General features: G+C 49.5%; 1 protein-coding gene across 2 annotated transcripts in view; it reads right to left on the minus strand.

Annotated features, from left to right (window-relative positions):
- The window catches only part of MYO18B (myosin XVIIIB), a 250,529-nt gene that overhangs the window by 81,126 nt on the left and 147,182 nt on the right, over window positions 1-22,221 (minus strand). For both annotated transcript variants that reach the window (XR_011441307.1, XM_070275312.1), the window contains exons 33-34: window positions 19,331-19,435; window positions 13,901-14,053 (exon numbers count right to left, since the gene is read on the minus strand). Coding sequence is in view for 1 of the 2 variants with exons in the window: in XM_070275312.1 (XP_070131413.1) it covers window positions 13,901-14,053; window positions 19,331-19,435 (258 nt within the window). In the remaining variant the exon portion in view is untranslated. The remainder of the gene's footprint in view (window positions 1-13,900; window positions 14,054-19,330; window positions 19,436-22,221) is intronic.

The raw sequence follows: 22,221 nt of genomic DNA on the forward strand, positions 1-22,221 counted from the left end.
GGGTCCATTCTGCAGCCCTGGCAGCCGGCGCGCCAATGAGAAGCCCCAGGGGGGACAGCCGCCACCTCACACCTCTGAGCTCCAGGTCACCGTCATGATCCCATGGACAAGCCCCCCTGGGTTTGCATTGGGGGGAGGGAGAGACCCCGGTGGCTTCCATCCCTGTCTAGACCTCGCGTGGGAGTGGACCCACAAGAGACTCTCACCGAGGCCACTGGTATGGATTTCCTGCTTTTCTTTCTCTCCCAAATCTTGTGTCTTGTAAAACCAACACAATAATACCACACGTATGGGGGGACAAAGCATCAAAACACCTCTGAAAGCCAGAAAACTCTCTCACCCCGGCACGTTCTGTCATTCTATCATCCACTCATTAAATCGGTCACTGTCCCCAGAGTCTGCTCCCGCTCTGAGGGGCACGTGTCCCAGGAGGGCATCGTTGGCTGCCCAGCCCCGGGAGCCCAGAGCCTCCACTTGTGAGCATGCGCCCATTCCCAGGCCCCCCAGACTGCAGCTGCGGGTGGGAACGTGCCTCCCAACCTTGTGGGTGAATTAAGGGTCTCTCAGCTTTGGTGTGGGGATGTTCGGGGAGGTCCCGACTCTTCGGGGATTGTGGGAGGATGCTAAAGGTCCTGGAAGCCTGGTGTCCTCAGGGGCAAGAGGAGATGAGCGCCATCTAGGATGAAAGTGTCGCAGGAGCGTGGGGGACGCCACGCACATAGGGTGTGAGAACGAGCTCTTCCTCTGTGCCAGGCACTGCTCCAAACACCTGTCACCAAAGGATGGGGGTAGGGGTACATTCTCCCAATACGGCCTCTCATCTCCTGCAAGGGGGACATTCAACATCACACAGCATCACACAGTCGTTAAGCGCAGACCCAGTGGTCAGGCAGAATTGGGTTCCAGCCCCAGCTCCTCTTATCTACCAGCCTGTGACCTTGAGCAGCTTCCTTAGCCTCTCTGAGCTTCGGTTTTCACCATCCATAACATGGGGGAGAAAATGGTTCACATTCATTAAACAGGACTGCTGAGCATAGTTGTATTCGTTGTGTACTGCACAAGTCTAGGGGATGCTACGCACATCATGAAGATGAGTTCTTACTCCATACCACGCACTGCTCTCAAGACTTTTCCGTGTTAACTCATTTAACCGTCACAGCAACACACTGAGGTAGCGTCAACGGCCATGCCTGTTGTTACGGTTGAGGAAACCGAAGGGAAGAGAGGTCAAGTGACTTGCTGGAGGTCACACAAGCGCTAAGTGGCAGATCTGGGCGATGAACCTAGGCCATCTGGCCACCAAGTCCCCACTCTGAGGCATTACCCTGCACTGCATCTGCAACAGGGATGCCCACCGCACACGCTCTGTAGGGGAAATCTTATGACGTGGCTGCACAGCATCTACACCCCATCTTCCCTGCAGAAAATGTGCACCCCCCCAAATGTCCATGTGGTTCTGGTGGGGCTTCCCCTGCCCTCTCAGGCCCAGAGAAGATGACGTGACTCAGCCTAGCCAATCAGAGCACCACCTCCCATTGCCATAGAGGTTGCTTGTGGGAAAACAGCATGGCTGACGCAAGGATTCTTGCTGGGGCCGTGGAAACAAAGTTGGTTCTTTCTAATGCAGAACACAAGCTTGGAGTGTCTGAGGGTCCTCTTTCCACCAAGAAGGAAGTGCCTTCCTAAGACTACAAGGTTATATCAAGGTTGAGGAGGTAGGAGACACATTCTTAATGACACTGTTAAGCACCTAGATCCAGCCAAACCTGAAGGCAGTCCTAGCCTCAGAACTCCAGATATCTTGGCCAATAAATTCCCTTTTTCTGCTCCAGCCAATTTGAGCTGGGTTGCGGTCACCTGGAACCCAGATACAGAATGAGTGAGCAAGTTAGAGGAAACAATACATACAGTGTCAGCCCCAGAGTAAACACTCAAAACCACTGGAGATAGTGTTTGTTGATGCTGTTCTGCCAAAGCTGGATCAAAATAGCCCTACCCAAAACCCTGTGATAGAATAACATCGTTTACAGCTTACCTACCCTGTGGATGATCCCTCCCCATGAAGGGATAAATACTCTCCCTTCCTGATTATTCACTGAGGGACAGAGGAGGGAAGATTTCTTCATCACCTACTGCATCAGGCACCCGTGGGCCACCTGACGGTCGTTACCCCTATAGCCCACACCAGCCCTGCAAGGACGGAAACAGCCCTCATCAGTTTACAAAGGAGGAAACGGCAGCCCGGGCAGAGGAAGTGACTTGCCCAAGGCCAGACTGAAGAGGAGGAGACTCCAAACCCAGGCAATTTCTGGGCCCCCACACAGCACCCCCTGTGCACATGAGTCCTTCTCTGAGTTCATCGCAGCCCTTGTGTCCCCAGCACCCACCTCCTTTCACTCAGGGCACCGGCGCATTTCCATCCGCCACAAGCCCATGAATAGCGTCACTTTCCTCCGCGAAGCCATCTGCCTGCTTTAAATACCCGGGTAAAATGTTTCCTCTGGACTTATTAAAGCTCCTCGATGGGTTGGCTAGACAGACGGAACGAGGCGGGGAGAGCAGAAATTCTGATATTTCAGCAGAACGGTTAGAACCTGGATTTCTGGGTCTGGTTTGAACAACTCAGAGGATTTAAAAATATTGCATCACAAATGCCCCGGGGAAGCATTCTGTCTAAGAAATGGTGTCTTTGGCGGGCTAATGGCAGCCCTTTCCAGGCCTCGACATCCCATCAAGACTCTCGGGAGAATGAACCTCCCACAGAAAGGCTCTCCCTGAAGGGGCTCACCAGCACCTCACACCACAGGAGCCCTGAGATCCAGCAAATTTATGAAATGGAGACATTAAAAGTGTCAGGCCAGAAAAACATCCAAAACCAAGAGTGACAAATGTTGGAGAGGTTGTGGAGAAAAAGGAACCCTCATACACTGTTGGTGGGAATGCAAACTGGTACAGCCACTATGGAAAACAGTATGGAGATTTCTCAAAAAGTTAAAAATAGAAATACCCTATGACCCAGCCATCCCATTACTGGGTATCTATCCTAAGAACCTAGGATATCAGAAATCTCAAGAGTCCATTGCACCCCTATGTTCATCGCAGCATTATTTACAATAGCCAAGATGTGGAACCAGCCTACATGCCCAGAAACTGAGGATTGGATAAAGAAGATGTGGTATATATACACAATGGAATACTACTCAGCCATAAAAAAAGACAAAATTGGCCCATTCACAACAACGTGGATGGACCTCGAGGGTATTATGTTAAGCGAAATAAGCCAGTCAGAGAAAGACGAACTCTATATGACTCCACTCATAGGTGGAAGTTAGTATATTGATAAGGAGATCTGATCGGTGGTTACCAGGGAAAAGGGGGGGTGGGGGGAGGGCACAGAGGGGGAAGTGGTGTACCCACAACATGACTAACAAAAATGTACAACTGAAATCTCACAAGGTTGTAATCTATCATAACATTAATAAAAAATAAAAAAAAAAGTGTCAGGCCAGGGGCTGGCCCGGTGGCACAGTGGTTAAGTTCCCACATTCCGCTTCAGCGGCCCAGGGTTTGTCGGTTTGGATCCCAGGTGCGGACATGGCACCGCTTGGCAAGCCATGCTGTGGTAGGTGTCCCACATATAAAGTAGAGGAAGATGGGCATGGATGTGAGCTCAGGGCCAGTCTTCCTCAACAAAAAGAGGAGGATTGGCAGCAGATGTTAGCTCAGGGCTGATCTTCCTCAAAAAAAAAAAAAAAAAAGAGCCAGGTCCACCAATGGTCTATGAGACTCAGAAGTTGGATGACAGAGGCCCCAAGGGGACGTTTCCTAAGACCATTTTGTGGTTCCATTCTGTGTCCTTGATCTCAAGCTATTTGGGCACACATGAAACATTCCATAATTTCCCCTACATTGTGCTACAGGACCATCATTTATTGATATCAAGGAGAACGAACCAACTAGAACATAGAATAATAGCAGTAAGTCTCATGTGCATAAATGAGCAAGAAAAGCAAGACACAAGGCTAGACCCGGCCAGTCAGCAGGGCTGCCTGAGTCTGCAGCCTGAGCTGCCCACCCCTCAACGTGGGTTGCCCACTCGAGCCCCACTCCCCCCAGGGAAGCCACCCGCTGCCCATCTGCTCCCCGGGGCCCCCCAAGCACAGGTCTCTGACCCAGACGCCGGCTGGTGTCCAGACAGTGGGCTCCCTAGGAAGGATGAGGGGCGGGCCGTGTGGGCAGGACCCTCCCCTGCAGGAGGAAATGACCTGGACGGGGACAGTGACCATAGACTTGTTCACCAAACTCCGGGTCCCCAAGTGGGTCCCTTTCTTCCAAGCTGGAAGGAGGTCACTTCGGGATAAATGAGGGGAGCCCAGTCAAGGGCTGGCCAGGGGAGGCTCAAGGCAGAGGGCCCTCTAATGAGATTTCCCTTCAACAAGGGGGCTGCTTCTGCTAAAAAGTAAACAGACACATACACGCTTGAAAAGCTCCGGGATAGCTCAAATCTTCCTCACTTTACAAAGAAAGCTCTGCCGTTCCTGGAGTAGAACAACTCAGGAGAGCCTGACAGCGCAGAGGGGCACAGGACCACGAGGCCCGGCCGGACCCCCAAGTAGGGCGGTGGGCTTCCCACCATCCTGCACCACAAGACTCACTTACCCACAGCATTCAGCTAACCAGACACCCTCTGCCTAACCAAGTGATTTTAAATTTGGGTTCCAAAATATCTACGATTGATCAGTTGGGTGACCTTAAAATGAAGCACTTCTAGTCATGAAATGACACCACTAAGAGAATCTAACAGCAAGCCCCAAAGTGGGGTGAAATATTTGCCATACACCCAGCAAAGAGCTTACACTCAGCATATCCCACAAATCAGTAAGAAAACCACCCAAGAAAGATGAGCAGACGGCTTGAACAGCAGAAGCAGCTCTCCAGGTGGCCGATCGACTTTGAAAAGCTGATCCACCTCATTATTCATCAAAGAAACGCAATATAGAACTGCAAAAACACGTCCTCCTCAGAATGGCTAAAATGCAAATGACCGACAGTACCAAGTGCTGACAAGGATGGGACGCCTGTGGCATCTCGCATCTGCTGTTGGGAGTGCCCATGCCCACAGATGCTTTGGGGAACCATTTGACAGTATCTACTACAGTTGAAGAAACATGTGTACCATGAGCCAGAGACATCATGCGGCTGGGTGTACACACTCTACAGAAATGCACACGCTTGTGCCCCAGCACAAGTAAAATAACGTAGGAAAAATGTTCACAGTGGCTGTATTCCTAATAACCAAAATCTAGACACAACTTACATGTCCATAAATGTCAAAATGGATAAACTGTGGTGTCGTCTCATAAAATAGCAAGGAGAATGAATCAACTAGAATATAGAATAATAGCAATGAGTCTCACGTGCATAAATGAGCAAGAAAAGCAAGACACAAGGCTGGAACAAGTGGATGGTGAGAATTCACTGAAGCAGCCACATGAGCAGATAATCGAGAAAAGACTCTTAAACTGGCCTCTGGTCCGTTCACGCTCTCCCCTAAACCTACGGGTACCCCTTGAGAACAGGCCATACCGAAAGGCCAGGGGCCCTTTTCTCCTCCCCAGGCTTACTCAGTGCCTCAGACGCTGGCTATAGGATGGCAGCTCATCCCTGTTTGCTTAAGACTTTTCTGGTTTTCACATTGGAAGTCCTGTGCCCCGGGAACACCCTCAGACCTGCACAAATCCAAATGGCTCTGAAATAAAAAAGAAGGAGGCTCGAACTCCAGCTCACCCAAATGGAAGAATATTCTACAACATAGCTGGCCCGAGCTCTCCGAGAAGGCCAGCGTCATTAAATACAAAGAAACGCCGAGGACCTATGACATCATGAAGACTGATGCAAGCCGTTTTGCATCCCAGGTTGGATCCTAAACAGGGAGAAAAATTTCTATAAAGAACATTCATGGGGCAATGGGAAAAACTCGAATAGTCAGCAAATAAGATGAAACTTTTTGTTCAAGGTTCACATAGTAAATTTTAGGCTTTGCAGGCCAAAGGGCAAAATTGAAAGATATATGTAGATAGTCATCTAAACACTTTAAATGCAGCTATTTAAAAACATGAAAACCGTTCTCAGCTCTGAGGCAGTAATAAAAAAACAAAAAACAAAATAACAACAAAAAAAACAGGCCGTACCCTGAATGTGGCATGTGGGCCACAGCTCGCTGACCCTCGGATTAGAAAACAGTATTTTATCAACGTTAAATCTTCCGATTTTGATTAGAGCAAAGGAGTCTCATGTCTGTAACGTGTTTTCAAAAAATGCAGAAAATATAATTTAGAGAATGAGAAAGCAAATGTGGCAAAATTTTAAAAATTAATGAATTGAGGAGGAGGAGGAGACACAGGAGTCCTTTGAACTATTCTTGCCACTTTTCTGTAAGTTTGAAATGCTGTCAAAAGTTGTTATTTTTTAAAAAATCTCAGTTCCTCCGAAACTCTGTGACTTTGGGCAAGTTTCCTGTATGCTGAGTTTCCTCCTACGTAAGGTGGACATCGTACGAGCTGCTTCCGGTGGAGTCACAGGCCATCCCGTCAGTCCCTCCTCGTTCACTGAGCGCCTGCTGGATGCAGACACACTGCTACGCTCAGGCCCCCAAACTGAAGAGGCCCTGCCCTCCCGGAATTCACTGTGTTCAAGTGAGATGGGGGGACAGAATGAGGTCATGCCATCCAAGTGTTCGGCCCTGTGCCCAGCACGATGTAAACCACGGATGCTCACTATCAATATCGAGATGGTTATTATTACACTGGTGGCCGGCTGAGCTGCTCCGGGGGCCTGGCCCTCCACAGCTAACGGTCCCAGGCCCTTTGGGGGAGATGCATAAATGGCACGCCCTGCCTATAACGAACCCCGCCTTTCCCACCTCATCCATCACCGTATTCGAAGTGTCAATATTTGTGGGGTGAACCGGCCCATGATAACCATGTTTTTAACCAATTACAATTCAGTCTTTATCTCCTCTGACAGGAGGTTATGTTAATATTGAATCAACTCATTCCAACATAATCTTTAAAAAAAAAAAGTCTCTTCAAATAAAACATTCCAGCCGCCTGTCCTGTGGTCCCTGGCTGGGGAGAAGTGTCCCCAAGGCATTCAGTCGCACAAAAAACTCCCCTCAGGGTCATCTTCCCAGAGCTTATGAGCTGTTTACAGCGTCTCATGGGAGCATGCGTGATACGCGGTGACAAATGTCCCAACGAAGGGCGCTGGGGAGGAATCAAGAGTTACAGGTCTCGCGTGCGCTCACAGGAGGACCTCAGACTGTGACCTGACCACCCCTGGGAGGTCATTGTGCAGCGGATGCACCAGGCCCAATAGGTCCCCTGAAGCTGAGCCAGAATCCCCCAGCGGAAGGGCCGACGGGAGCACTCGGGGCTTCCAGAAGGGATGTGAGCGCCCAGAGACGGCAGCGGGCCAACAGGAGGCGCATTGGTGCTTTGGGCTAGTGGTTACTGAGTTCCCAGGTGTTGAAGTCAGACTCCGTGGGTTCAAACCCCACCTCGATCTCTTACTACCTTTGTGACTTTGGACAAGTTTTATAACATGTTCACTCATTCTACTCCTGCCTTTAAGACGTTGGAAGGTGAATGAGGAGACAGGTACACAAAGGGGCCAAGTGGGAGGGCATCCTGTGTCCTATCCCAGGGGCAAACCCAGGAGACTGTGAGAGAAGAGAGGTGGGGTGACAGCTTTGTTCTCGGCAGGAAGTGGTGAATACAGCCCCTGGCATGAATTAAGCAAACAAATAAAGTGCAACTCAGTGCAAACTCTTCTCCATTTAACAAAAAGCAAATCACGTAGTCCCTTTGGGGAGGAGACAAAAGTCAAGAGCATGAATCCAATGAAGAAAAAGGAGGAACCATTGTCCTGGAGAAGACGTCTTCAGCTCTCTCCTCAGAGCCAGGTGGCAGCATCTGCTCCTCACGGTGTTATTTATGCACAGCAATTATCTCAATTATGTGTCTTGGTTGTTGGAGTTGCTGGTGTCTCCAGATGAGTTTGTTTCCAGTGGAAACATTCCATGGGAATTATTTAGTAATTGGCTCCTGAGGAGCAGGTGTCATTAGAGTCACCCCACACCTCACCTGTCTGCCTGTTCCACGAGGTCTTGTAAAATCGTGTGCCCAGAAACCAAAGGTTTCCAACAGCCAACACCAGCGTGGGGGACCAGGGAGCCGGAGGGGAGCTCTACATTTTGAAATCATCGTCTCATAGTTTTCAGTCTCAAGAATTCTTTCAAATCCATGGTCTCGTGTTTTTTATGTCAACCCAAGGAGCCAGGAATACCACGGCCCCTTTTAAGTGGGAAAGGGAGAGTGGCTTGCCCCAAATCCTATAGCTAATTAGGTAGCAGAGGGAGGATCTGAATCGAAAAGGTTCTACCTCGCTCTAGAACCTTCCATGTTTTATCAGCAGAGTCTTAAACCTCAGACATGATCTGAGATCTATCCAAGGCTCCCAATGGAGAGAAAGTGGGTGGAAAGAGATTAACAATTCGCTTGGGATTCTGGACAGCGGGGCAATAGGCAGAGGGGGTGCCTGTCCATTTGGGAAGAACCCAGGGACTCTAGAAGATGCTCTGTCTGAGGGAGCCTTCTCCCAGGCTGCTGATGGAGCCTGGCATGTCGCACATCAGTGCTTCAGCTGGACCTGGAACCCTGCCATTTTTCACGAGCACTTCTGACCACGTCCTTCTCTGCTCCGTAGCTCTTCATGGCTCCCTATTACCTTAGGGATAAAGCGCAACCTCCTTAGCCGGGTTCACTAAACCATTCGTGAGCTGGCTCCAGCCTCAATTACTGATATTATCCTCTCTGCTCTGACTCCCGGGCACTTTCTACTCCAGCAACACGGTGCCAAGGGGAACACGCTTCCCATCTCCACGTGCCTCAGCCCTTTATGATCCTAGAATGGCCACGTGCATCTTACCTAACCAGCAAGTCATTTCCATCTTTAAAGAGACCGCTGAAGCTGCTAGTTCCTCTCCCACCGCTAAATCAAGGGCATCCTCTCTAGCTAAATGCCAGCATCACCCCGATAAAGAGCTCGCCACGTTGCTTGTCACTAGTCTGCTCCTAGTTCTGCCCATTGCCTGGACCAGGGGACCCTCGAGGGCAGGGACCTTGTTGTCTCCTCCATCTCCCTGCAGTTGGGGACAAGCCAAGATGGCTGGTCACCCTAGAGGAGAGTGTCTGGATGACGAAGACTGCTAAGAATCATAGAATTATCAAGAGAAAAGGGCCCTGATGTGCCTTCTGGTTTAACAGCTCTGCCCTTCTGGTCTTGTCTCCCTGCAGGCTGGCCTTAAATTCATCCCCAAGTGGAGACAAATGAATCCATAGTTGCCGAATGCATGCAGTTCTCTCATAGCTGCCTCAGGACCCCTACCCTCCCCGTGCACTTCCAGAGCAAACCTTCCTCTGGGTGATCCCACCATGGGCAGCGAGCTGTGAAGGCTGCAGGGTGTCCGAGTTTCTGAAGCCCTCGCTGGCTCCACCTCATCAGCCCCCTGCAACCTCCTGGGACATCAAGCGATGAGGACGCTCCACTGTAGGCAAAGGGCTCAGGGAGTTCACGTCGCTTGTCAAAGGTCACAAAACTAGCAGGCGCTGCATCCAGTTCACTTGACTCGAAATTCAATTAATTTTAAAATCAGTTGAACTAAGATCTGTCGCACTAATATAACCTCGCCATCATTTGTCTCATCTGCAAAACGGATGTATTGCCACTGAACTTGAAAAGGGGGGATAAATGAGGTCCATGATACCCAAATGCTGGCCCTAGGACCAGTATCAGAAGCCCCTGATGCGACCATTAAAATACTAAGTCCTGGGTCCCAACCCAGACTTAAAAAAAACTCTGAGGGTAGGATCCAGAAATCTGTGATTTTTTAATGGTACTAAGTTATCTGGTGTGCAGCCAAGTTTGGGGACCCTGAGACACCAGGGAAAATCCTAGAACATAGTAGGTGCTTGACAAAGGTTAACAGACCCATATTATGCAAACCTAGTTGCCTAAGTCTGAAACTGTTGGCACGCACAGCTTTCCGACACATACTGCTGTGTGCTCTTGGGTAAATTACTCAACCTCTCAGAACATGTTTCCTTATTAGTAAAATGGGTCAAAAAGTAGAAATATCCACCTCTTAGGGGTATGGCGAGGATTACCTAAATAATGTACTTATTGCTGCCACCCCGACCATCTGCAAGTCCCGTCTACTTGAACCCCAAGCTTGACCCCTCTCGCCATCTCCATCACCACTTGCCCAGGCAGCCAGTTCCTCTGGCCCAGAACAGTGCCCTAGCCTCCTAACGGCACCCGCTCCTTCCCTCCACAATCCGTTCTCTGCACGGAAGAGTGACCTCTAACTGCGAATCGGATTATGCCCCCTCTGCTCAAAACCTCCCAGTGGCTTCTCTGCGCCCTTGGAATAAAATCCAGACTTCCAGGCTGTGCATGTCCTGGTCCCTGCCCGCTTCACCTTCTCAGGGTGGTTTAGCTGACCATCCAAGCTAAACGGGACCCCTTACGACTCCCTGCTCCAGACCCCGCTTATTTCCTTTATCACCTGAATTCAGCTGGGATGTAACCATTTATTTGAATCATCATTTGATTGTCTTCTGTTCCATCAGATGTAAGTTTCAGGGGGGGAGGGTACCACACCTGTCTTACGGCTGTCCACGTAGACCTTGCACATTGCCTGACGCATAGTAGGTGCTGCATAATACTGAATGAATGAATGGATGGATGGATGAAGGAACAGGATTGTTCGGCAGCATACCCAACACTTGAGAGGCAATCAGCAGCAAGCTAGCTCCCCACCCCCTCCTGTCTGCTCCCCCGCCTCTGTCAGTCCCTGGAGCCTTCAGGTAGAGGATAAACACCGTCCATCGGGGAGGAGATGCAGCGACGCCCAATGTCATCGCCACTTTATTTGATTATCTCCGACTCCAGCATCCGGGCCACGTGTGCTGGGAGCCGAAGCAACTGTACCCCGACCTCTGGTCCACGCCATCCCATCCTTATAACGATTTCCATGACAACAGTGACAGAAAGCCAAGGCTGTGAATTCCCTTTGATAGGAGGCGGATGCAGAGACGGGGAGAAGGACTTTCAGAAGAATGAGGCTCTTTGATTCAGCTCAAGGCGCCTCCATGAAACACCGCTATTTTCTGAGAACACACATTTTAACCCTGCAGAGGGAGATTTCTCATGGATGCTAAAAAAAGAAAGAAAAAGAAAAGGAAACAAACACACCGTGGTTCCTTTTCGAGAACATTTATCTGTGGGGACGGGGAAGGTGTGGATGCTGTGGTATCAGGAATGCTCCAGTGGGAGACAGGAGGAGCAAGTGGTCCCTGCCAAGGGGGCTGCATGAACCCTGGGTGCCTTGCCCCTGACCGAGGGCTCAGACATCCCTGCCCACTTGAGGCAAGTCAAGAGGCTCAGGGTCCCCAGCCCACCTGGCTAGCCAGACAGACAGGAAGACGCAGGGTGAGGCAAAGGAACCCCCAGATCCTGCACTGAAGAATCATGAGCCCTGGGTCTGAATCCCAGCTCGGCCACTCACCTGCTGTGTTACCTTGGGCACATTGCTTCCCCTCTCTGGACAAAATTTCTCCATCTGTAAAATGGGGACAACACCACTTCCCCTCTCCCCAGGGGAATCGTGAGGATTGAGTGAGGGGATGCATTCAAGACAGATGATTCTAGTTTTCGGACATGGCCATGAGGAGAAGAGAGTGGCCAACTGCCCCGGTTTGCCTGGCGCTGAGGACTCAGCTGAGACACAGGACTGTCAGTGCCAAAACCAGGACAGTTGGGGACAAGCCAAGATGGTTGGTCACCCTAGAGGAGAGTGTCTGGATGACGAAGACTGCTAAGAATCATAGAATTATCAAGAGAAAAGGGCCCTGATGTGCCTTCTGGTTTAACAGCTCTGCCCTTCTGGTCTTGTCGTGAGAAAAACATCAGACAAACCCAGCTTGGGGACGTTTTACAGGTTACCTGGCCAGTACTCTGTCAAGGTCATGACAAACAAGGTAAGACTGAGAAACTGTCCCAGACCAGAGGGTACCAGGCAGGTGTGACAGCTAAACACAGTGTGGCGCCCGGGGTGAGATTCTGGAACAGGAAAAGGACATTAACAGAGAAACAGAAATCAAGTCTGCTATTTAGGTCTCTGTTTCTTTTTTCTAAAACAGGTCTACTTTAGCTAATAATCTGTATCTGAATCCTTTCATTTTACAGTTGGGAAAGTGACGCTAGAGGCAGAAAGCAGTGGAAGTCTGGATCCAGTTTCTAACACCTGGAGCTAGACCCTGCTGCCCCCCACAGACTTCCTGGGGACTGCTGACTCTCAGAAGCTTCTCCAGAAGGAATAGAGATGAGCACTGGGTTTGGAGTCACAGAATGTGGCTTGAGGCCCGGCTCTGCCTTTAACTGGCTGTGTGACCTCAGGCAAATCCCTCACCCTCTCTGTTCTTTGATTTCCTCATTTGTCAAAAGAGGAGGATGCGCCAATTGAATTCCACAGGAAGGCATTTATTCAGTATTCCTGATGTGCAATGGACTGGATGGGTGTCATCAGAGGCGAACAAAACAGAGTCCTGCCCTCAGGAAGCATGGAGTCTTGTTCAAGAGTCAGTCCAATGTGACCCAGGTGAGTTTCTGGGGATATTCTGTGAAGATAAAGAAGCCCCCGGCCATGTGGCATGACAGAAGCCCAGAGGAGGAGGAAGACACGACGGCAACACTCAGAGAAGGAGAAACGGTGAAGGCAGACGGAAATGCTCGTCTCCCCACACTTGGATTCAGACGGTGGTTTATCCGAGGGTGGGGTGTGCGTACGTTAGAAGGACACCAAATGCATGGACGCAACACCCCCAGCAGGGCCCCGAGCCTCTGTGTGTGTGTCCAGCTCCCCGGGGGACAGCCAGCACATCCTGAGTGTCATTCTGCTCCGGGCCGTCTCTCCCCAAGGCTCCCCTCACACTGTGGGATCTGCCCATCACGCTTCTGCACACCCACCGCCCCGGCCACCATGGCCGCACCTGGCACATCTCCTGAGGTCCCCAGCTCCTGCCTGGCCTCATTTCCATCTTCCCTCAGACTCACTGCTCTGGTCCTCCTCTGAGTCAGCCAGGGATGGTGGGCCCAAGCCCTGAGTTCGAATCCTGGCTCGGCCACCTTCTAGCCGTGTGACTTTGGGGGGTCACCTCCCCTCTCTGCCACCCAGTCACCTCACTTGTGAAATGGAGGTGATGATCCTCACGTCCCTCAGTTCTCCTGAGAACTCAGTGCAACATTCTGTACAGAGTACCCGGTACATGGTGGGGGCTCCAGAAGGGAGCAGCCACGGACCAGCATCCCGTCGTGGTCGGTATCACTAGCCTCCCAATAGGCAGGCACGTGGCTATTTTTGTTATTGTTGTCATTAGGGGTAAGCTTTGCATTATTAGCACTATTCCCATTTGTTTCATGCCCAGCCCGGGTGGTCACCAAACACACACACACACACGCACACACGCACACGCACACACACGCACACATGCATGTGAGCTGCACTCAGCCATTCTGCCCCACGGCCCTGTTCTGCCCAATCCCTCAAGACACATTTGACCTCAGCCCTGAGAAAGAAACAGAACCCCTCAGTCATTTGTAAACACCTCCCCCTCACCTACCACCTCCAGGGGACCTACCGAGCCCCCGGGGGCCCCCATCGCCCTGCAGGTCTGTGAAGCTCGGAGGTCAGCACTGTGGCCATGTCCCTTCCCGGGATGGGGAGCCATTCTTCCCCCACTGCTGGCTGCAGCTTCCTCTGCAGCCCAGCAGCACCCACCTGGCTGTGCACTTTCTCCAGCTCCTCCTTGCTGACCGACGTCTTGCTATCCTCCATGGTCCCCAGAAGGAGCTGTACGTCCGACAACAGCGCATGGGTCCTTCTGAGGTCCCTCCGAAGACGCTTCTCGACGTCAAAGTCCCGATGGCCGATCTGGAAGCCAAGGGAGGGCTCTTGTGAGCTAGGACAGCAAAGCAGTGGCCCAAATCCTAGTTCTCTGGAACCAGGCCCCCTGGATTTGAATCCTGCCTCCACCACTCACACTGGGAGACCTTGAACAAGACCCTTCTCCTCCCTGAGCCTCAGTTTCCTCATCTGAACATGGGAATGGCATCAACCACACAGGGCTGCTGCGAAAATTAAATATGGGCTCAGCTTTGTGCCCGACTCATAGGAAAGGCACGAGGAAGATGAGTTGCCGTCATTGCTGTGATGGCAGCCTGTGAGGACCCGAAGTCATTCTGTCTCATCTTTAATTGCATGAAAGTCCTCAGTGGGGCCTCTCCTCACCTCGCGGGAGCCCGCCTGCCCGGTGAGGCCCTCTGCTGGCAGAAGCAAGGAGTCACCCTGGAGGGAAGGGCCTGGCTAGTCCAGGAGGGGGCCGTTATTCGCGCTATTAATCTGGGTGCTGGTTTGAGGAGTTCATGAAAATTCATTGAGCTGTACAGTGGGATACGGCGTGCTTCTCTGCGTGTGTGTTACACTTCGGTAAAGAGTAGTAAAAATCGCTTGCTGCGTTTGAACGTCTCAATCAAGCTTTTTTGTCCCTCGAGCTGGTCCCTTGTGCCAGTTTAAGGACGGGTAGATGAGGTCATTTTCAGCAGAGGGAGCTTACCCAGAGGAGAGCACATTCCTTCCCCTAGAATCCTGAATTTGCAGGCCCTGTACTCCAAGCAAACAGTTGTCAGGTGGCTCTTGAGGAAGCCACATTCTGGACTTGGCACCAGGAGGGTGACCACTCTCAAAGGTCAACAACACAGGCAGAGACAACCAAGGGAGACACAGAGTCACAACAGGGGCCTGCCGTGAAACCCCGACAGCCTACGGTCTCCCCTAGAAACAGGGCATTGACTTAAAAACATTGGGCTTGCGTCTCTAAAAGAGCCTGACAGTCCCCTTCTCTTCAGGGGACCAGAGGAAAGAACACAGCGTCATCAGTCAGGTGGGGAGCTTCCAAGAAAATAGGATATAGGTGTCTCAACCGTGGGACCCAGTTTCTATACACCTAGATATCTGTGTCCCTACACCAAGTGCAAACATTTCCTGGGAGGCTCAGAAGGCCCCAGAATATTCTAGAAAGAATGTGGGATTTAGAAGGAGGTGACCCAGGCTTTACATCCTGGCTCGCCATTGGCTGGCGGGAACTGTGGCTGAGTCATGCGACCTTTCTGAACCTGAGTTTCCTTTTCTCCAAAAGAACAAAAAGAAAAAAATTCTCTATCCTCCATGTCGAGACAAGACAAGGATCAGGTGTGATAATGGATTGAAAGCATTTTGTACGCTGTCAAGTGCTTTACAAATATAAAGGATTATGAGTATTGTTTGATGACCCAGAATGTACTTCTCTAGATTTTGCCTTATTATTTCTCTAGCACGAGTTTCGAATTCTTTGAAAAATGAGTTGGTTCTTAGAATACAGCCTCTTTATGCTCTGATGTACGGCTTTGCTCAGTTTAAAATGCTGGTCTAATATATATATACACACACACACATATTCTCACCTGCTGAGCGGAGGACTGGGAATCGTGCCAGGCCCTTTGTCACGTGTTATTGCATTTAACTCCTGTGACAATCTCTTAAAAATAGACATTATTGTTATTGCCTTTATAAAAGTAGTAATAGCTTACATTTATGGAGGGCTTTCTAAGTGTCAGACACTGTTCTAAACACTTTACGGATATTAACATATTTAGTCCTCCCGATGAATGTATGGGGTGCGTAGTATTATGATTCTCATCCCACAGATGACGAAACGGAAGCTCACAGAGGTGAAATAGTTTTGCCCAAGATCACACAGTTAGTAATAAGTGGCAGAGTTAGGATATGAACCCAGCTTTTCTGACAGCAGAGAGGTAATTTGAGTAAAATAGATGATGAGAGAAAACAGCGTTATGAAGACACAGGGGAGCGTCACCCAGCTCAGGCTGGGAAGGGTCAGGAAGGGTCTGAGATAAGCAGGAGCTGGGTGAGGTTCAGGAAGAGCACTGCAGGTGGAAGGCACTGCATGGGCGAGATAGAGGGCCAGGAAACTGTCTTGTACATGCAATTCTGGGTGATTAGCATCAGGGTATAAAACATGAGGGTGGGCCAGGTCACAGAGCGAGAGAAGTTGCCCGGAACCAGCTCCTGCCTTGTGAGCTGTGTGGGGCTCTTAAGTAGGTGCTGTCCTGGGGAAATGGAGGTACAGCTGAAAAAACGAATACAGAGCAGGTAAGTGATCTGCCTAAGGTCACACTGCTACTAAGGGGCTGCCCAGGGATTTGAACCCAGGAAGCTCAGCGTTAGAATGCAAGTCTCTAACCACTGCACCACAGCACCTGGTGGAACCTGAATCCCACTTTATTAACTTGAGCCCAGGGTCTTTCCCATGATTGCATTCAAACAGTGTGCTTTGCATCTTTCTTATTTTTGTGTGTGTTCTTGCTCTGCATATATTCTAAAGTGCCTTTAATCCTGCTGTGGGGCAAGTTGGCATGAGGGACATTCCTTGATGTTGTCACTGACCATGCAGTAGGGATGGCTCAGATCCTACCGTCTTCACTGCCAGAGAGCCCCTAAAAATGCTGGCACCATCTCCTTTCCAGAGGAATTATTGCAAACAAAATTCACAACAAAATCTCAGACAAGTCATCCTCCCCATCATAATGAATTACTACGGGAGAGGAGGGCAAAAAAAAAAAAAATCTCATTAGCTTAATGGGAAATAAATGTCATTCTGCAAGTTCACATTTTGCAGCATGAAGATTCAAATTTGGATAAATCTGGTGAATAATTAACCAATAAATCTAAATGATGTTTAGTGTTCTTGTGGGAAACTGTATTCAAACCTCAAATGTTTCACCATTTATCATGAAGGCAAATTGTTTGGGGCAGTTGTTAAATGTCTGTTGTCAAAGATCTCTCCAAATACTTTTAAAATACGACCTGGAAATGTTGTTAGGGATAACCAAGTCCCTTTACAGATGGGGAAATTGAGGCTTGGAGGGGAATGCGTGTTGCTGAAGGTCGCACAGTAAATTAGTGGCAGAGCTGGACCTCCCGATAACATTATGAAAAAATCAACACAGTCAACAAAAGTTGATTCTAGTTAACTGGACTTTAATTGCTTTTAAGCAGCAAGGTGCTAGATTAAAAAAATAAATAGGCTTTCGAATAATATAGACCTCATTTCAAATCTACCTAGACCGCTAACAAGCTATATGATCTTGGGCAATTTGCAATACATTTTGAGCCTCACTTCTCTCACATGAAGAAACTAATAATAACTATCCCATAGCACTGCTGTAAAAATTAAATAAAGTCTGTTAGAAAAAAATTAAGATTAAATACTTATCTACTAACAGAATAAAGACATGGTTTGTAGCTTTAGAACGAACAGTAGAACAAAAGGGATCACAGAAAATGTTATCAATCGGTCTAAAAGCAGGAAAGGAATAAAGAAAGAAGCAAAGAAAAAGGACAATAAACCAGCAAATACTAAACGCAAAAATAAGAGACTAGAAATAATTTCAAATATATCAGTCATTATAATAAATGTAAATGAACTAGATTCTCTTATGAAAAGTTAGAGACTAAAATATGGGGTTAAAAAGTATCCAGCTGTTTAAATGAAACACACACACACACATTTGGAAAGGTTGGACATGAAGGGATAAAAAAAAGTCCTGCAGGCATCTAAAAAAAACAAGCAAAATAAAATAAGGCAAAAGCCATTTGTGGAGAAAAAGGGACACTATACAATAATCAAAGAAACAATCTACAATCTGCCAAGGAAATAAGGCAATAATAAATTTAGATGCACCTAAAAATATAACCTCAAAATACATAAAGAGAAAACTAAAACAGAATTATAAGCAAAACTTGGCAAAACCACAATAACAGTGGGAATATACCAGGACTCTTCCAGAAACAGTTCAAGCAGACAAAATCAAAGTTAATAGGAAGTGATTTTTTTTATATATTTTTAACTTTTCCTTTGTGGTTTGCGCTTTTATATTTGAGTATAATATTTAAATCACAAAATTAACAAGCTGATCCATTTGCCATGTGTAGAACCCTATTCCTCAGAACAGCTAGGATTCACTCATTGAATCAACTTTTTTCAAAATGCATAGTGAGCACCTATTTGTCCAGGCCCGGCTGCCCTAGATGAGCGTTTGAAGGGGGCCCACATTCCTTTGTGAACAAAACTAATGACTCTCAGGGAAGGTCTTTGATGGCAGGATCATTGCTAATTAAAAGACAATGAACGCATGTTAAGCAAATACATTAAAATACACTCCTGTGCTATTTTAAAGGAGATCATAGAAGCCACAGGCATACCTCTCCAACCTTGGGGTTTCAAGTAGCAGAAGAACAGGCAGAGAAAGGAATAGTTAGGGGCCGAGGGAGCATTTCCTCCCAACTCTGAAACTACGAGCTGGCCCTGTGCTCTGACGGCTGCCTTATTTACGGCAGCAGTTCTCTGTAAGGGGGAAGGTCGATTTTGTTCTCCAGGGACATTTGGCAACGTCTGTAGACATTTCTGGCTGTCACATCCGGGGGGGTACAGCTGGCATCTAATGGGTGGAGGCCAGGGATGCTGCTCCACACGCTACAAAGCCTGGGATAGCCCCTCACCACAAAGAATGATGTGGCTCAAAATGTCCACAGAGCTGCAGCTGAGAACCCTGCTATTCAGCGACGGCAACAACCCCACAGGCCCTGCCCTGCAGAGGCTCAGAGCGGTTAACCAGCTCGCCCAAAGCTGTGTAGACAGAAGTGGCCTGGGGAGTGCTTAAAGCCACATTTGCCTGACTCAGAGCCTCTAGCAAAAGTCTTGTTTTCACAAGGCCACTTGTGAGTACCCTGGCCATTCACATCCACCCCAGTAAAGCAAGGGCTGTCTACACTCTCACCCCGACAGCAGCTGAAGTGAGGCGGCCTCATCCGCCACTTCTGGCCCCCTCTGTTTAGACTCACAGGCTCTCCCAAGACCCTGCTTTGTGCAGACACTGGAAGGTCCCCTTAGAAGAGCCGGTGAGCGTGGGCAGGGACAGAAGTGATGGAGAAGAGGGCGCTGGAGAGAAGCAGGTGGAAGCCAGGTGAGGGGACTGGCCCTGGTTAGTCCTGAGACCCCTCCAGCTGGCCTCCCCACGAACCCGCCTCTCAAATAGGGCCCAGAGGCAGGGAATGTGTTCTCCCAAGTGTCTGCTGGTGTCCCCACCTTACCTGATCACAGAGGGTCCCGATCAAGCCTTCCAAATCCTGCTTCTCATGGAGGACCATCTGCTTCTCCTCATATTCCTGCTCCAGCTGCATTTCCAGCTGGCGGAGCTGCGGGCACAAAGGGCAGAGGCATGCATGGGATAAATGAGCTCCACTGGGACAAATACCACCAGGCAGGGACCCTCCGAGGAGCGAGATGACATGGAGCTCATGGCCCCTTGTCCAGCTCCAGAAAGGCTGCCCTAGAGATTGGGAAGGGGTGTCTCTGACAGAGAACTCAGGAGCCTTAAAGCTTGGGAGCCAGACAACTATGGGGAGAGCCGGCCAATTGTGGGGAGCCCCCTGCCCTTCACTGTGAAGCCCCCTCCCCCAGCTCCCTACCCGTTCCCTAATGGATGTCGCCTGCCTATGCCAAGATCTATTGACTATTTACAACTCTTGCCACTCTGACTTTTTAAGGTTCTGCACAACATTATGTGCAACAGAGCAAAATGCATCCATCTCCATTGATAAATATACAATGATGCAGTAAAAAAAAAAGAAAAGTTGCATATGAGATTATTCTGTGTTATGGACTGCATGTTCGGTCCCTCCGAAATTCCTGTGTTGAGGCCCTAACCCCAGTGTGACAGTATCTGGAGGTGGGGCCTTCGGGTGGTAATTAGATGAGGTCATGTGGGTGGGGCCCCCGGGCTGGGCTGAGTGCCCCTCACACAGGAAGAGACTCCACAGAGCTGGCTTCCTCTCTCTCCACCTACAACGAGAAGGCGGCCACCCACAAGCCAGGAAGAGAGCCCTCACCAGACCCCCAATCTGCCACCACCTTGGTCTTGAACTTCTCAGCCTGCAGAACTGTGAGAAATAAGTGTTCATGGTTTAAGCCCCCGATCTGTGATATTCTGTTATAGCAGCCGGAACCAGCTAAGACATCAGGATGAGCATCTCATTTAGTTTACGGTCACTCTGATTGCTCAGTAATCCCGCAGCAAAGGCAGGCACTCCCCCGGAGGGAATACCCCGCGTTAGCAGTGCTTTTCTCACCCTCTTCCCCTCCACCCGCCTCCCCCGTATATGTTACCTCACCCCTTCCTCCTCCCTCTCCATCTTGCACTATCAAGAACCCTATTTCACAGGCGGGTAAAGTGAGTCAGAGAGGGGTTCTGAAGCACACACGCCTAAGTCAGTTGCTGCTGAGAGCAGTTAGCGTTCTCTCTCCTGGCCCCAGCTCCTCTGCCACCCCAGACGGCCATCCGCATTCCCACCCAGGTCACTCACAATTGATTTCCTGCCACCGTGAGAGACAGACTGAGCAGGGCAGTCGGCAGATGTGAAGTCGATGTGAGAGTCTGTCATAAGGAGAAAAACACCTTTCTATGACCTCACTCTCTCTCTGTATAAATCTGTCCACGGAAAAGCCTCAGGAAGGTCTGGGTCACATCCCCACCTCGCCGGGGCCCTGGCTCGGGGCGCTCATCATGCTGTGATGCACTCTTGGAATGCACCAGAAATTGTGCAACCTTCACCCGAGGGCACAGCGGCAGGGACTGGGGGCCTCCATCTCCTGACACACAGGGGGAAATTATAATGATTGATGGCGACGTATGGAGAAAGCAAGTTCATTTCAAAACTCTCTTTTCAGAGTAAGAGATTCAAGGCCCTCTGCTCACGTCTGCTTTTAGAATGAAGACCGGAATAGCCAAAACTCATTTTGAAACATATACAAAATAATAAAAACTATCCATTAAGCAAGGCAAAGTTTTCTGGAGCGTGTTCCGTAGAATATTTCCACATGGTGTTCACAGGTATGATGTGGGGGGCTGCGGAGGGATGTCTGCGCTAGAATAAGTGTGGGAACCACTGAGTTAATGGGTTGTTCGGTGACGGACTTATCAGAGCCTTTGGGAAGCTCACATGCAGGAAGTGCTAAAGGATACAGCGTTGCCCAAGGCTGACTTCTATCAAGTGCTTCCTAAATTGTCTTCTGTGGTCTAAACATTTGCAATCTGTATATTGCAATACATATATTGCATGTATATATGTATATACATATATAGTGTTTTGGTTAAGACACTGGGCTTTGGGTCAGACAGGACTGAGATCAAGTTCTGGCTCAGCTACTTCCCAGCTGGGTGGCCTTGGGTGAGTCACTTCACCTTTTTGAGCTCCAGTTTCCTCATCTGTAGAAGCAGGACAATAAACCTTACAGAGTTCTTGTGAGGATTATGTAAGCTGACAGACATAAAGAACCCAGCCTGGTGCATGGCGCCCACTGGGAGTTCAAAGAATGCCACTCGTGTCCCCCAAATATGGAATAACAGAAAATAAGCAGGAACTGGCTGCTCAGTGATAACTCCAAGAACTTTCCAGTTTACAAGGCACTTATTCATCTATTTCGTCCTCACAATAGCGAAAGGAAGGGAGAATAGTTTCTATCATGGCTCCCATTTCACAGATCAGAAAACTGAGTCTTGGGAGGTTATGGGACTTTCTCGAGGGCACACAGGTCAGGCTGAGCCCCAAATCATAGACTTTCTCTCCAACCCTGGGGACCTCTGGGGGGATGCACTTGGGCCCTGAGGATGATCCATGTGAACCCCCAGAGGAACTGAGCCTTAAAGGGGCCCCAAAAGGAGTATATGAGGAGCAGCACTGACAGCAGATGTGGCAGCATCCACCACTGGGGGTGAAGAACAGGCTCAGTTCTTACACTCCCCTGGAGCAGGGACAGGGTGCAGGGCAGTCCCATCTGCCCGAGGATGTGCCCAGCTAGCTTCCCATCCCCCAACGAGGTCTGACAATCACCAAGGCCCCCTCCAGCCCCACCCAGGATCATGCAGCACTGGGGGCTCTGCAGGGCACCCAGTCTTCTCTTGAGTAGGTTAATCAGGCCTAAG

The sequence above is a fragment of the Equus caballus genome, chromosome 8 (assembly GCF_041296265.1).
Source record: "Equus caballus isolate H_3958 breed thoroughbred chromosome 8, TB-T2T, whole genome shotgun sequence".
Taxonomy (NCBI): domain Eukaryota; kingdom Metazoa; phylum Chordata; class Mammalia; order Perissodactyla; family Equidae; genus Equus; species Equus caballus.